This window comes from Chenopodium quinoa, unplaced genomic scaffold (assembly GCF_001683475.1).
Source record: "Chenopodium quinoa cultivar QQ74 unplaced genomic scaffold, ASM168347v1, whole genome shotgun sequence".
NCBI lineage: Eukaryota > Viridiplantae > Streptophyta > Magnoliopsida > Caryophyllales > Amaranthaceae > Chenopodium > Chenopodium quinoa.
In genome coordinates this window covers 1,970,375-1,982,900 of record NW_018742899.1, presented here as the reverse complement: position 1 = coordinate 1,982,900, position 12,526 = coordinate 1,970,375, and the positions used below count along the sequence as shown (strand labels likewise).

The 12,526-nt window shown below is 35.0% G+C and overlaps 1 protein-coding gene and 1 pseudogene across 1 annotated transcript; both read right to left on the bottom strand.

Annotated features, from left to right (window-relative positions):
* Window positions 1–8,742: 8,742 nt before the first annotated feature.
* LOC110726991 lies at window positions 8,743–9,972 on the bottom strand (annotated as a pseudogene).
* Window positions 9,973–10,743: 771 nt separating this feature from the next.
* Window positions 10,744–12,256, bottom strand: LOC110727118 (cytosolic sulfotransferase 5-like). The gene has a single exon (XM_021906659.1). The coding sequence runs from the start codon at window positions 12,125–12,127 to the stop codon at window positions 11,111–11,113; it is 1,017 nt and encodes a 338-aa protein (XP_021762351.1). The 5' UTR covers window positions 12,128–12,256; the 3' UTR covers window positions 10,744–11,110.
* Window positions 12,257–12,526: the final 270 nt, after the last annotated feature.

Here is a 12,526-nt window from a genome sequence, read left to right as displayed (position 1 = left end):
AATAAAGCAGTAACATTTACAGAACCTTGAAGCAGTAACATTTCTTTCTCCAAAATGTTACTATTCAAAACTATCCATATGTCGGTGAAGAGACCACGAATCATCTCTCATGTAAGTCATGTATGCCTTCTGCTTTTCTTGAAAGGGGTGATCAACACATCTAGAAAAAAGGAAGTAAACATGATTCAATATCACCCATTAAGAGTCAAACTTAATATCCCTATATATTTCAGGTAACCAACAAAAATAATACATGTTGCAAGCAACAATAGAGTTTGGGAGGAACTAGGTTCGTCAAGTTTGATTATCATATAACTAGTTTAAATTTTGCTATAAAAGTGAAGACAAAAAATGAGAATAGCAAATAATATTATAGCTAAAGAAAAAAACTAAACCCCTCAAAGACCAAGTAAAATGTGACATAAAAAGGTTCTTTTCCAAAATGCTCTATAACAACTTCTCAACCCCAAATAATTGCTCTGGCCTAAGATTCACACCCCTTACACAGAACCTAGACTAAATCACGCTCCACCAGTGCCGATCACTCTTAACAAGCTCAGCAACATAGACAATTACTAATCAGTATCGTATATTGCATAATTCATGTTCAAACTAATAATCATCTAGACATCTAATGCATAAATCACTATCAATGATATAGCATTGGCATCATAGTAAAAGCAACTATTAATCACATAGCATGATAAACATACCAACGAAAAGAGACATGGCAATAGAATATCAATAGTTAATCTACATTCTAAATATGAATCATAACCAAAAACAAGGTAGAAAAGAACCCTATATGTAATATGTTAAGTAGTTCTTGCTAAGCATCAAACTAACATAAAATCGAAAACAATTACAATCTTTAAGTAGAAATCATTTACTATCTATTGATATTCAACATAGCCTTAGCTTCAGTCTGCTCCTCCAACAAATTTCTCGAATTATCCCAAATTTTCCTCACAATTAAAAACCCTTAATCTCGAATCACAAACAAAAATAACTTAATTAGTAGAAATCAAACCGAATTGAAGAAAAAATCATACTTAAGTAAGCAGGCAGCAATTAAAGATTAATAAATTCAACCAATTAAGGAGAGAGAAATTCGAGTATGAAAATGAAGTAGAGCTAAATTTGTAGTGTAGTATTGAAAAATCCGGGAAAAAGAATCAGTATGACAAAAACCAAAAGTTTTAACAATCGGAAAACCATGACAGTAATCATCCATGAATGCACAACAACTCGAAATCAACCTTGAATTCCATTAACAATTATGAAACCATAACATTTTCAGCATAACAATCGAAATGAGACTCATCAGGCTACACAAATGCAACGACAAAAACTTAATCATCAACAAAATTCAATCAAATTTCGTTTCATGTTCTTCAAAAAGGCCTTCTAGGGTTTACTAGCACATACCAACAACAACGATAACAACAACACAAATTGTTCAACTTAAACAAATGCAATGTGTTTAAGGTGGTAGCTACAATTTTACCTGGGTGAGCTGATTCTGTGGCTTTACCAACAGGCGATTCCTTCTGCAATACCACATGAAATTAAATCATTACTTCGAATTATGAACCCTAAAATTAGAATTTCATAAAATTAATTAATCAACCCAACAAGGGTGTTCCAATAATAATGTGATATTATCATATTATATTCAATCCATGCTTCATTTTTCATTAAATCTTTCACTACAACAAGCAACATATCATCAAAGCACTAATATTAATTTACCCATACTATTTAAAATAAAAAGCACCCAATGAAATTATATGCAAATTAAACAAAAAATTAAAATATTAAACGATTTGAGCTAATTAAAAAAAAGGAAAGAAAGAGAGAAAGAATGAACCTTGGTAGTGTAGACTTTGTCGCCATTATCGTTGATATAGAATTGCAAATACATTTTTGATAATTTGTTTAACCTACCCAATGAAAAAAAAAAAAAAATCAAACCACACAAACAAAATATCAGGAATTAGATAAATTAAAAAAAACTGATATTAATGTTGAATAAAAAAAAAGGTGCAATTTAGAAGAAGAGAAGAAAACTCACTGACGAAGTGGTTTTGACGACTGTACTGTTTGTCCACCCGAAACCCCCACCCCTTTCCCTAACCCGAAACCGCCGTAGACTCGAAACCCCTACCCCTGAAACCATTCCCTTACCCCCAGAATTTGTGAATTTGTGTTTTTCCTATAAAATAAAATAAATAAACTACAATTCACAAATAAGCAACCAAAATTGACTCAATTATCAAACTAGACTCCAAAAATTACGTTAAATTCTTCGACTTTCTATAACCAATAGTTCAATTATCCAACTTCGAATAACCCTAAATTGAGTATATACTAACAATTAAATACACGATTAACACTAGATTGTCAAATTAATATTAGATGATTAAAGAAAAAGAAGCATCTAACCTTAGAGACTGCTTCAATGGAGGAGAGAAAGCTCAGAAGCCCCTTCAATGGAGAATTTTGAGTACGCTTAAATGGAGGAGAGAGAGAGAGGAAGGAGTACAACGAGAAACGCTTAAATGGAGGACGGAGAGAGGAAGGAGTACAGGGAGAAAGATATGAAGGAGTACAGAGAGAGAGGAAGGAGTACAAAGAGATTCGTTTTAATGGAGGAGAGGGAGAGGAGAGAGAGGTAGCTCAGACGAGAGAGGAGGAAAGATCGAGGAATTCAAAGAGAAAGAAAGAAGAATATAAGCGGTTTTTTTTTAATAACAGTTTTCCCACCGGTTTGAAATGAACCGGTCCGAATTACTCACTTTTCCCACCGGTTTTGTTAGAACCGGTGCGAAAAACATACATTTCCCATCGGTTTGGTTAGAACCGGTGTGAAAAGTCTTTTTTCCAATCCCGCCCATTTCTTTTCCCACCGATTTTCAAGAACCGGTGCAAAAAGTGCGGTGCCGATTTCATTTTTTCTACTAGTGTTTGGATGCTATTTCTGCATTGTTATACTGGAACTTCTGCATAATGCTTCTGTGATCAAGTGTAATAACTGATAGGAGGGAAAATTGACGCCTTTGTCTCTAGCATCGGTACTGGTGGTACCATTGCTGGGACAAGAAGATTCCTTAAAGAGAAAAATTCTACTATTAAAGTTTGGTTTTTCATTCTAGTCTATCATCCAGTCACCTTCCCTCCCCTCTTTTTATTTTTCCAACTTTTATATTTCTGGATGGCTTGTGGGGATCGGAGAAGAGATGGGTTTCTGCTCTTGCTAGTTAGACAGCTGAGGTATTGTTTTGAACATTGCATTCCTGAGAGCTGTTTAATCTCCAGAATGCATTCAATCCTAACACCGGCTTGGAATTATTGGATCTTCATGAAATTGTTCTGATTCATTTTTGCACCTTGTTTTAATCTCAAGACTGCTGCTACTAAAGTGCAATTGTATGGTAAACTTCATACAAAAATATCCACCTTGCTTTCTTGTAAGCCTCTACTGTGTTGCAGGTTTCTTCTTCTTATTACATTGATTCAAGTAAAAACTTGCTTCAATTCATAGTAGAATAAAAAAAACCTGATATGGAAAGAAAAGATGAGCAATGTTTTCCTCTTAACCTGACAAAAAGTATGTTTGTTAGGTTGCAGAACATGGGAATTAACATACATGTCCTTGTTAGTTAGTCTTCTACAGTAGTGCTTGGTAAGTGGAACATTGCTTTGTAGCTGTGAATAAGCATTGATTTTGCTTATGGAATGTGGGATTCCCCAATCTCGAATTTCTGATTTTGGAGGCAATTTATTTGAAATACGCAAAATTCATTCTATATCCTCTACTTTATATTTTCAGAAAGAAAACGTGAAATTAAGCTAGTACTTTCATCTCTTTAACTTTGGTGGTTCACATTCCCTCTCAGGTCTATGGTGTAGAGCCAACTGAAAGTGCAGTCTTAAATGGAGAAAAGACTAGTGAGTTTGTAATATGTATACAGTACTGTGTACTTCACATGCTAAGATTTTGGTTGTGTGTAAGTGTTTGTGTTATGCATCTACGATCTACCTGATAAAAGTGTAGTATCTGCTAGCTAAGATTTGTAAATCAACCTCTTGTCAATTCTACTGCATTGCTGTAATTTCCCCAGCTATTACTTAAACACAGGCCTCATTTGAAGCTGTTGATAATATTTTGACTTTGCGTTTGTATTTTTAATTAATTTCGAGGAGCTGTGAATCATCTTGTGAAATTTACTATTTTATTAAGTAGACATGTAGACCTGATGCTTCTCATGCAACAGGCAAGCACATAATCCAAGGAATTGGAGCTGGTGTCATCCCTCCATTATTGGACTTTGACATAATTGAGGAAGTTTTAAAGGTAAGGTTCAGAAGCTTGCTCTCCATTATCAGTCAAAATTGAATTTTTGAAACAATTTGCCTTTACAAACTCAGATTAAACATTTAGAACAATTTTGTGGGAGATGCTAAACAGAAAGTGTCTGGATTGAATTCAGCCTTAATTTTGGTTTATTATTTCTCCATAAATTTCATTTTTAAGAACAAAAGAATTCGCTGCCTTGTCCTAAGAGAAATTCTCCCTTAATTATGGTTATTCTTAAGAATGTGAGACGGGAAGTAATTAATCATATTTAACACATCATTCCTTGGGGTGACATGAAATAACTTTTAGATACAGTTAGTGTTCTCGCTCTTAAAAATCCCATTTTTATGCTTGTATCCCTGTGCAATTATGGGAAAGGAAATGATAGGTCAAAGGCCACTGGTTTTATATTTTCTTGTCTAATTTTACAGGTAGAGAGGTCTGAAGTTTCAGCAGAGCTTGAGTTTCTCAATCAACAGAATCTAATCCTAAGCATGGAGAATAAAGCTCTTAAGCAACGTTTGGAAAACTTGGCCCAGGAGAAGCTCATCAAATACCGTAAGTGTTGTTAAACCATATTGTGGGTCAAACCATCCAAGATGCTACCATTTGATATCACAATATACATTTCTTTGAGGCTTGTCTACTGGTATAGAGGATTTTGATAAATTCATGAATGTTGAATCTTACTTTGATATCTTTTGATAAGATCTTTCATGCTAATACTGCTAAATTTTTGATTTCCCATTCATCACTTTGGCTCTTTCTCTGGTGAATTTATAAAAAAAGAAATATAGTACAGCCTTTACTGAAAAGTGTTGCCCTCATAATAAAGAAGCTTGCTGTTTTGAGATTATGTGTCATATCTTGCTAATAGCTACTATGTATCTTTGTATGACTTTGTAAAATTTGAAGTTTATCTGGAGCTCCATGTTATCCGTTTTCTGTGCTGTGCCACGTAATTGCTTATTGATGTTATCAATGAGAATTGAGTTAAATAGTGCTAAGAAAGTTCATGTTGGTTTCAGTGGAGCATGAAGGTTTGGAAAGAGAAATAGGCCGTCTTCGGGCTTTGTACCAACAACAGCAGCAGCAGCCACACTAGTCACTTCAACAGCCGTCATCTAGCCCCAGACGTACAAATAGAAGAGATCTTGATTCACAGTTTGAAAATCTCAATTTAAAGCATAAGGAGTGTAGTTCAGGGCCTGACTCCTTCAGTGGTCCAGTTGGTATTTAAACCTTGGGGTTGTCAGAGGAATTTGTATGTGCTTTGTGTCCTTCAATCACTGATGCCAACCTTGGGATTGTCTTTTTTTAATTTTTTTTTTCAGTTTTTTAAAGTGTAATATTACAAGTTATTGAAGAAAATATATGTGTTTTATGTATATTATGATTATATATAAGTATTTGGTACAATTTAATTGAAAAAATGCAAAAAAAAAAAAAAAAAAAAAAAAAAAAAAAAAAAATTTGGCATTTTTGGCACCGGTTTTGGAAAAGAATCGGTGCTAAAAGTTTTTTTTTTAAAAATTTTTTAGGGACTTTTGGCACCGGTTCCAAGTCAAAACCGGTGCCTATTGTACTGAAATAAAAAAAATAAAAAATAAATAAAAAAAAGCGCACCATGGGTAATTGGCACCGGTGAACCGGTGCCAAAGAGTGTATTTAGCACCGGTTAACCGGTGCAAAATCTTTAAATAGCCATCGGTTTTGAACCGGTGTCAAATCTTCAGAGATTTGGCATCCCTCAAATACCTAACGGTTCAAAACCGGTGCCCAAAGGGGGGTTTGAACCGGTGCCTATTTATGTTTTTCGCCTAGTGACAATGACTCTTGCTGAGAGTTACACCATGTGACATGGGTAGATGGCCTCTCTTAGCGCCCTCCATTTGGAACCATGCCAGTACCTTATCGATGTAAGTACTTTGGCTCAGTCCAATCATCCTTTTAAATCTATCCCGATAGATCTTGATGCCCAAAATGTACTGAGCCAGTCCCAAGTCTTTCATTGAGAAACACTTTCCCAGCCAAGTATTTACAAACTCTAGCATTAGAATGTTGTTCCCAATGAGCAATATGTCATCGACATATAAGCTAAGGCTAGGAATGCAATGTCACTCCCACAGACCTTCTTGTATACATAAAAATCATCTGGATTATTGATGAAGCCAAATTTGCTGCTTGCTTCATTAAACCGCAGATTCCAACTCCTACTAGCTTGCTTTAATCCATATATGGATTTCTTATGCTTGCATACCTTCCCAGCATTATTTGGATCTACAAAACCTTCGGGCTATGTCATGTACACAGTTTCTTCCAAAATAACATTAAGGAAGCCAGTTTTGACATCCATTTGATGTATTTCGTAATCGAAATATGCAGCAATTGCTAGGATAAACCGGATGGATTTAAGCATTGCAACTGGTGAAAAGGTTTCATCATAATCAACGCCATGAATTTTCCTGTAACTTTTTGCTACCAGTCCAGCTTTGTATATATATACTACTCCATTTTTGTCGGTTTTCAACTTGAAAATCCATTTGCAGCCGATAGGTTAGTAGCCTTCGGGCAAATCAACCAAGTCCCAAACTTGATTCTGACCACATGGAGTCCAACTCGGATTCATGTCTTCTTCCATTTAGCAGAGTCAGAGCTCGTCATAGCTTGTTTGAATGTCACTAGCTCATCACCATCCATGATTAGGATGTCTTGATTCTCGGTTAAGACGACACCGAGGTATATTTTTGGTTGAGATCTTGGCCTTTGCGACCTACGCAGGGTTATAGGTTGAGCATTAACATTGTTGGTTTGACTCTGACTTTTATCAACAACTACTTTCAAGTCCCTTTGATTGTCAAACGCGTTTTGTTGCTCATCCTTTCGAACTTCGTCAAGTTTGATTTTCCTCCCACTTGCCATTTTAGAAAGATGCTCCTTTTCCAAAAAGACATTATCTCGAGCAACAAGTACTTTGTTCTCAGATTGGTTGTAGAAGTAATACCCCTTTGCTTCTTTTGGATATCCTACAAAGAAACATTTGTCAGATTTTGGTCCGAGCTTGTCAGACATGAGTCTCTTGACATATGCTTCGCAACCCCAAATCTTAAAAAAGACAACCCCGGAGGTTTCTTCGTCCATAATTCATATGGAGTCTTTTCGACAGCTTTTGACAGAGCGCGGTTCAGTGTTAGTGCAGCATTTTGATGAGTATGTCCCCAAAAAGAAATAGGAAGATCGGTAAGACCCATCATGGATCGATCCATGTCTAACAGAGTTCGATTCCTCTTCTTGGATACTCCATTCCATTGTGGAGTTCTGGAAGGTGTCAGTTCTGAGAGAATATCATATTCTTTCAGATGATCGTCAAATTCATAGCTCAAATACTCGCCTCCTCGATCCGATCGAAGGGCTTTGATTTTCTTGCCTAGCTGATTTTCCACTTCACTCTGAAATTCTTTGAAATTTTCAAAAGATTCATATTTTTTGCGACATTAGGTAGACATAACCATATCTACTATAGTCGTCCGTGAATGTGATAAAATAGCGATAACCATTCCTTGCGGTTGTGCTCATTGGTCCACATACATCCGTGTGTATAAGACCCAATATGTCACTTTCCCTTTCTCCCAACTTGGAGAAGGGTTGCTTTATCATTTTACCAAGTAAACATCCTTCGCAGTTTTCAAATGACCCTAAGTCAAACGAATCAAGAATTCCTTCATTAAGAAGTTTCTTGATGCGTTTGTTGTTTATATGGCCTAAACGACAATGCCACAAGTAGGTTAAATTCGACCCATTGTTCATAACCCTTTTGGCGGTATTGTTAACATTGTAAACTTGTTTGTCTAATGAAAGCACATAAAGACCATTTTCCGAATATGTTGTACCATATAAAACATTATCAAGATGAAACAAACAACTATTGTCCCTTATCCGAAATTCAAAACCCTTGTCGTCCAACGCCAAAATTGAAATAATGTTGCTGGTAATGTTTGGAACATGATAACATTCATCCAGTTCTAAAATAATCCCCGAGGGCAAAGACAAACTAAGTGTTCCTACGGATATGGCTGCAATCCTTGCTCCATTGCCTACTCGAAGTTCCACTTCTCCCTTCGCTAGCTTTCTACTTTTCCTTAGTCCTTGAGAATTGGAACAAAGGTGTGAGCCACATCCGGTATCTTGTTGTTGTTGTTGTTGTTGTTGTTGTTGTTGTTGTTGTTGTTGTATTAAAGAGCCACAAGGGTGATTGATGAAGTACTCCTACTACACTTTGACTAAATTTGATGATTAGTTAAAGAAAAATGTAGGCAACGGGTGCTTTGTTAAATTCGTCTTTATTTATATTTATAATAATGTTAAGATTTTATAAGTTTTACATGTTACTATAAATTAATGATATTAGTGATTGAAATAATGAATAGGTGTTTCAACTTTCAAGTAAAAAAAAACAGACGAAATAATTATACTAATAAACTAAATTAGAAATTAAATAAAGTTGGTTACACGTAAAATCCTTACAAGAATTAAATTTATTAAAAGCATGGACAGCATAAAATGCACTACTATATTAAAGGGAATGTTGAGTAATCACATTAGTTTATTTGATAGTATAAAGATAAAAAAACCAGCCTTCTTAAGCTTTTCCTGCATTTCATTTATACACTTAGCCATTTAAGGAGTCAAGTTATTAGTCTAATCTCTAACCTCCCTTTTTCTAAAAAAAACCTTGTTTTCAAATTTAATACTAAACCTGCCAATCTTATTTACCTCCATTTCCTTCAAACTTTTAAGACTACATAGCTCAATTATTTTATTTATAACATTGTCTTTCTCTTCTTTCTCCGAAAACGGCCGTAACCCACAAACTCACCCAACCTTTTCAAGTGAGCTTCTGGCTCCTTCTCTAGCCCTTCATATTCCAAGAATAACACCTTTTGCGGGTTTCGCTTGCTCTCCTTCCAGTACCCTAATATGTGATCTTCATAGGCCCCCCATGGGGAGACACCCGAGCAAAATTTATCTACGTATTTCTCCATCATTTCCATATCGGGTTTAATGCCCTTACATGCTTCATGTTGCAGGTAATAATGCCAGATTGAAACGAAGGTGTCCCAAGGATTTCGACAAACATAAACAATTCGACATTTTGAAGTGGTGACTGATTCTGGCATTGATAAATACGATACATGGTTAGCAAAGAGTCGAGGTAATGGTATTTCAGATAAGTCTGGTTGATCACCATTGACTTTTTTGTAAACTCTTATTTCAAAGTGTTTGATGAGCTCATGAGGATTTTTGGTATGAAAAGGGTGTTGAGTAAAATCGTCATAAAATTTCCTACGATGTACAATGGCAAAACTAAGAGACTTTAGCCATGTTGTACCGGTTTTGAGTAGACTGGCTAAAATGATATCAGTATCATGAGCTTGAAAGTGGGTTTTGAACGCGATTATACCCTCAAAAAGATAACTTAAGCACCATAAACCTTGATAGAGGTACATTGGCCAAACAAACTATGTTTCTTTTGGGAGGGATAGTTGTAGCTCTTTGATTTCGTCTTCCAAATTTTCTTGGGCATTGTTGTTTGTGGGCTGTGAGGGTGCCATTTAAGTAAACAAAATGGGTATGTTAACAATAGCTAAGGAGTTGCATTATATATATAATTGTAATTTCTAACTTTAGTTTAAAACTAAGGCCATTAATAATGAATTATATTATTGTCTGCATACAAATAAAAAGATAGAATAGAAAAATAAAAAATGCATACATTGTTGCAGAAGAACAGAATAGCTAGAATGGTGCAAATGATATTCGGTTCACATGACAAAGCTTTGTATCTACTACTTATATTAAAATATGCGGATCTTCATCAACTTCTACGTAAACTATTCTACTTCGATCTTCATTATTTGCGCCAACAAACTATCAAGATTTTGTGACACTTTTTGTGATTGTGCATATATCTTTGAATAATGTTATTATGATGCTACAATATTCTAATTAATCACCATGTATCAGAATTATCATTATGCCATAATAGGAAATGAAACACTTATTAAAAATAAAGGGAATAGCATGCTGTGAGCGGTGAGCTTATGATGAATAGGTCGGCAATGTCGTGTTTGATTCCATCAATATAATAAACCACGTTCAATTTGAGAATCAAATAAACTTACATAAGATGTATAAACACAAACTCAAAACTGAAACTATGAAAAATAGGCATTTATCGATTGTTTGTTACCATCGGCGGCCTAGCCAAACCGTCGATACGTAAATGATAGATGTTATAGGCTTTGGTAAATTGGTAACGATCAAAATAATTTGTTGCTAAATTATATTGAGTGAATACAAAATTCTTTGTTGCGAAAAACATGTTGCCAAAAATTAATCTTCTTATAGAGAACACATAATAGTACATAACAATATATATTGATAATTAAGATAGTACATTGAAAATAATGCAAAATTACAAACAAAAGCAACTTTAGAAAACAACGAGAGTACAATAAACTTCAATGCCGCCGAAATCCAAAGCCTAGAAGGCCAGACGCTAATATATTTATAAATCAAAGAACAACAATACAAACACAATAAAAATGAGAAACAATGAATGGAGAATTCTATCTAGACATCTCTTTATTTGGCTCAAATAATCCTTGTACTACACAAGTTTTATTTTACGTTTCCAAATTCATAGGATTCTTTGGAAGTTGGAACTGAGAGGAAAATTTTGACCAACTGTCACAAAACTGAGTTATCCTTCGCTCTCAAATTATGATAGTATGTAAAACAAAAACCAGCCTCCTTAAGCCTCTCTTGCATTTCGTTAATTCGCTTAGCCATCAGAGGAGTCAAGTAATTGGTCCAGTCTCCAACCTCGCCTTTCCTAAATAAAGCCTTGTTCTCAAACCAAGGAAAACACTTGCCGCTTTTGTTAACCTCCATCTCTTTCAAACTTTTAAAACTACATAACTCTATTATCTCGTCTATGACATTTCCTTTCTCCTCCTCCCTCGAAAACGGACAACCCACGAACTCAGCCAACCTTTTCAAATGATCTTTTGGTTCTTTCTTTAACCCTTCGTATTCCAAGAACAACACCTTGTTTGAGTTTTGCATGCTCTCCTTCCAATACCCTAACAAGTGATCTTCATAAGGCCCAAGTGGGAATATCCCCTTGCAATACTTATCTAAATGTTCCTCCATTATTTTCTCATCTAATTTCATGCCTTTATTTAGTTCAAATTTAGACCAAAAATGACATAAAGAAACAAAATTGTCTAAAGGGTTTCGAGAAACATAAATAATTCGACATTTTGATGTTTTAATTGATTCAGGCAATGTTGAATACGGCATGTGGGTACCAAAGAGTCGAGGTAGATCATTTCCATGGCAATTTTTGTTAACTTCAAGCTCAAGATGGTCGATAAGCTCATGAGGATTTATAGAATGCAAAGGATGTTGAGAAACATCACAATATTTTTTTCGATTAACAACGCTAAAAAGGAGAGATTTTAACCATGTTGTACCTGTTTTGGGTAGACTAGCTAAAATGACATCAGTATCTTGAGCTTGAAAGTTGTTTTGAAAAGAGATTGCGGTCTCTGAAATCATATTTAAGCACCAAAAACCTTGATAAAAGTGTAATGGATAACCAAACCACAATTGATCTTTTTGAAGGGTAATTTCATCTTGTTTGATCAACTCATCTTCCAATGGCACTTGAGATTTTGTATTTGTGGGTTTTGAGGCTGCCATTAAAATGTACTTGTAATAGACCTTTGGAGTTATTATAAACTATGGAGGAAAAAAGAAGTATGTAAGAGCTAGCTAGCTATAGAGAAAATGTTCTACTCCGTAGTAGATAGTAGTACACACTTCTAGAGTCCTAGCTTCTGTTTTATAGAATTCTAGATAACGTACTTCTAGAAAATGTTGTCGGTGTGTGACTATGTGTTAAGCGAAAAATCTATAGTGGATGACACGTACTGCTATTACTGCTAAAGCAACTTATTGTCACTATCGTTGGAGTAACTTTTTTTTACCATTATTGGAGTAAATTTGTACTAAATTGTCATAAGGGGTCTTTTTTATTTGCCACTCTTGTCAATTGTTGGCGATAAAACATACCATTAAACTAAATGTATAAATAATGCA

Coding starts and splice junctions, on each gene's coding strand:
- LOC110727118 (XM_021906659.1), bottom strand. CDS start 12,127: ATGGCAGCCTCAAAACCCACAAATACAAAATCTCAAGTGCCATTGGAA.